This window comes from Otolemur garnettii, unplaced genomic scaffold, assembly GCF_000181295.1.
Source record: "Otolemur garnettii isolate 467f Iridium unplaced genomic scaffold, OtoGar3 scaffold00113, whole genome shotgun sequence".
NCBI classification, from domain to species: Eukaryota; Metazoa; Chordata; class Mammalia; order Primates; family Galagidae; genus Otolemur; species Otolemur garnettii.
In genome coordinates, this window is record NW_003852508.1 from 3132373 (window position 1) to 3136745 (window position 4373).

General features: G+C 37.6%; 1 protein-coding gene across 1 annotated transcript in view; it reads right to left on the reverse strand.

Moving 5' to 3' along the window:
- Positions 1-2510: 2510 nt before the first annotated feature.
- The window catches only part of PPP1R42 (protein phosphatase 1 regulatory subunit 42), a 21676-nt gene continuing 19813 nt past the window's right edge, over positions 2511-4373 (reverse strand). The window contains exon 5 of the mRNA XM_023517543.1: positions 2511-2876. Coding sequence (XP_023373311.1) covers positions 2742-2876 — 135 coding nt within the window. The 3' untranslated portion in view covers positions 2511-2741. The remainder of the gene's footprint in view (positions 2877-4373) is intronic.

Below are 4373 nucleotides of genomic sequence, written 5' to 3' on the forward strand. Positions count from 1 at the left end.
GAGTCTCCTGCCTCAGCCCCTGGCCATTTTTTGGTTGCAGCCATCATTGTTGTTTGGCGGCCCGGGCTGGGGATTCGAACCCGCCGCCTTAGGTGTATGTGGCTGGCGCCTTAGCCGCTTGAGCCACAGGCGCCGAGCCACCATGTCTTTCTTTAAGCATACCTTTTTGTTTTTTTGAGACAGAGTCTCATTCTGTCACCTTGGGTAGAGTGCTATGGTGTCATAGATCACAGCAACCTCAAACTCATGGGCTCAAGTGATCCTCTTGCCTCAGCCTGCCACGTAGCTGGGACTATAGGCATCCACCACAACAACTGGCTATTTTTTAGAAACGGGGTCTCGTTCTCCTTGGCCTCCCAGAGTGCTAGAATTACAGACTTGAGCTACTGCACCTGGCCTATTAATCATAATTTTTAATGGGATGTTCTATTGTATATGGATATACTATAAAACATTAATCAATTCCTTGGCTGGGCACCCATTGCACAGTGGTTATGGCGCTAACCACATGCACGGAGGCTGGCAAGTTTGAACCCAGCCAGGGCCTGCTAAAACAACAACAGACAGCCTGACAACTACAACAAAAAAATAGCAGGCTATTGTGGTGGGCGCCTATAGTCCCAGCTACTTGGGAGGCGGAGGCAAGAGAATCGCTTAAGCCCAAGAGTTTTAGGTTGCTGTGAGCTGTGACACCACAGCGCTCTACTGAGGGCAATACAGTGAAACTCTGTCTCAAAAAACAAACAAAAAAATTAAATTCCCTTGTTATAGGATATTCTATATTACCCATATTTTTTAATCACATGACTATAGATGCCTTCATTTGATAAAAAGATTGCTTTTTCTAATGAAGTTTCTAAGAAGCAGGGTTTTTTAAAATTTATTCTTTAATATTTAGAAACAGGATCTCATGTAGGCTAGAATGCAAGTCATGTGACCATAACTCACTGCAGCCTTGACCTCCTGGGCTAAAGTATCCTCTTGCCCCAGCTTCCCCATTAGCTAGGATTATATCAATACATATTTTTAAAACATCTGTTACAAATATAAGGAATGAACAATCTAATCTTTTACCATAATCCATTCTTCCTCATCTTAATTTCCCAGAGTGGAGAAATGACTAGTAGATTGTTATTTAATATAACCTAATGTCATTTAATCATTTAACCTAATTCTTTATCATTTCTAGAAAATGATCTTACTTGAGGCTAATAGATATGGAAGTGGTTCAAGAGGGGAAGCCAGGTAATGGACACAGATCAGAGACCTGTGCAACTTATTTCATTTTAATGGTAGCTTTCAACACAAAATTTGCTTCCACTAATGGTAAGGAAACCAAATATGTGGATTGGCACTCTGGTGAGGATTGTAACCTGTAAAACATCAAATGACTCTCATAGTCCTTTTGACTGGGATGCAACAAATCAGATCGTCAATTAACTTTGTGTTTTTTGGTTTATATTTAGGTAAAGGAAAGAAATGAGAATAAAGACAAGCCAAAACCAGAGAATTTGTTATATATCTATGTGTGCATATAAAAAAGACTAGAAGGACATATACTAAGGTGTTAACTGCATATTTATGGTGGGATTATAATGTTAATTTTTTCTATATTTTTTGCAAGAAATATGTATTTTGTAATCATAAAACATGAAAAGAATATTTATTTAAGACAAACTTTCAGTAAATCTTTTTTTATTTGGAAGTGAGTATACTTATCCTGTACATCTTTTACAGGCTCACCTGCCATATGAAATCATGAACTTTTCCAGAAATGGTTACCTAAACATTGGAAGGTTCTTAATCATCAAACATTAATTGTATTCACTTTGCTTGCTAAGGAAAGTGGACTAATACAATTATGTGTGGAGGGCAGGGAGGGGAGAGGATGAGAGGTTGGAATGGGTAGTTAAATATCAGAATCATCTATAGAGCTTTTAAAAAACATACCTGATGCTTCTCCCTGTGTATTTTCTGTTCTGTATACTTTTGGGCAGAGTGTGGCCCTCACACATGTATTTTGAAAAAAATCTTGGATTTTTCTGATATGCCCCCCCCCCCCAGAACCACTGAACTAGTGTTATGATTAATCAAGATTTATTCACAACTAAGAGCTTTGAAGGGTCTTTTCATACACTGGTTTTTATCCCCAAGTACAGCATATCACAGATGTTGTGATGCAGCAGACCCTCTCTTGAGTATACAACATGAGAGGGTACTGCCTGTCTCTCTGATGCTATATTATTTGGTCACGATTGACCAAGTACTTTTGTCCCTATAACTCAGTAGAGTGCATACTCAGGAATGTTATTATTTCCAAGGATCTCATAAGGCTTTTTCCACCCTGCTTCCCTTTCACACGAAAGGGACTTCTGTCTGTTCTTAGAGTACCATTTGGCAAATATTAAGCAATTTTATTTATAGAACCAAGAGCTAAGGAATCTCTTGTTATCATCAGATTTATGCTAATGAAAGTTTGGCAAAAGATCAGCAAGTTCTACACATTTGACAACCATTTTTATTGGTAACCACCACATTTTCTCCTTAACGACAGAGTATCTGGTGCTTTAATTATTTTTGATCAGCAGACATTTTTCGTGCTTTATTTTTCAAATTTAACTTTTGCTCTTATTAAAATATCAAATTTAAAGTTGACAATTTTCATGGATACAGATTTCATATTTATATTTCTGAAAGCTTGCTGATATACTAAAAGTTAATCATTCTCTATGAAAATTATATTAATATAAACATATACCCAGAGATCTGGACACCACTATCAGTCTGTCCCTGTATTTTGGTTTGAGACAAACAGGATTTCCATTTAGATCCATTTTCCATAACTTGATCAACTTATTCAGTAAGTACTCCAAATCCTATAGAGAATAAAAAGCAAAGCACAATAATTTCATTATTATCAATATTTCTAGCATGTCAGTTAACTGTTTTTAAAGGTAAATACTGGTTTTCATGGAGTTCTAGTCCAAAGCCAGGTACTTAAAAGGTGCATAATAACTAAATTTTAAATAAAATGGTCATATTGATAATAGAAGGGAATGAAGATTAAGGCAAAAGTGAGGTTTTACATTGGGGGCTGCAGACATGTTATCTGTCATGTTCCCTTAAATGGTCCCAACCTGTAGCTCAGAAAACATTTTTTGCTATAGAAGATGCCCTACTCTTAATGAGGTTTAGAGAAGTTTACAGATTCAGGCAATTAAGGAGTAGTGAGTAAGCAATCCATTGACATTGCAAACTAAAAAAAAAAAAGTATATATATGTATACATATGTACTTTTATTTATTAATATGAAGGATGCTTACTGATTTTCAAAATCTATTTTAAAAACTATCAAAGGGGAAAAAAAATGACTTGCACTTTACTATGTTATACATAGGTATATCCTACTGTGTGACCCTAGGCAAGTCTACGTCTTCATTTATGAAGTGAGGTTAATCAGGATTAGTTGCCATGGCATATTAAATGCCTGGAACAGGGAGCTGGGTGCAGCAGCTCATGCGTGTAATCTCAGTTACTTGAGAGGCTGAGCTATGAGGATCCCTTGGGGTTGGGAGTTTGAAATCAGCTTAAGCAACATAGCAAGACATCTCTACAGAAACATTAAAAAATACATAGAACTGATTATTTAAACCATGAGGTCATAAGTGGTGGTGAGGGAGAAAGTAAGAAAAGAGAAATAGTGGGGCAGCAACTATGCCAACTAGTTTGGATGGAAGATGAAGGAAAATTAGTAAAGATGTCACAGAAGGATTCATCAGGAGAATTCTCAGGACAAATCTCACCTCTTCTCAGAACAAATAATAATTCAGTGACTCAGGAACTAATAATTCAGATTCTGGAGCTCCAGCGGCACAAGAATTTATGGGTGCTATTTAGATGGCAGATTCAGACGCCGTGTGGGGGGGAATGAGGGGAGTACCTAATAGAATAAACAGCTACAGAAGGATAAGAAATAAAAGAATGATAAAAATAATTAACTAAAACACTACAGCATGGATCAGATGCCTCTCATATCTGCTTCATAGGGCATTCCTTTGGGGACAATGGCTTTAACAATGTACTAGGGCTGGCCCAGAGCTCTACAGAACATTCAGTTAACTTGTTGCTAACATTACTTTGCTAGAAACTTTGTTTAGCAATGCCTCATTGGAAATCAGTTGCTTAGAAAAACTTTGGGAAAAAATTTATGTGTCATTATAAAAAGAAGTATTAAGTCATTTGTGGTAGGCTAGGCGCCTATGGCTCAAGAGGCTAAGGTGCCAGCCACATACACCTAAGGTGGCGGGTTCGAATCCCCAGCCCGGGCCCGCCAAACAACAATGATGGCTGCAACCCCCCCCTCCCAAAAAAAA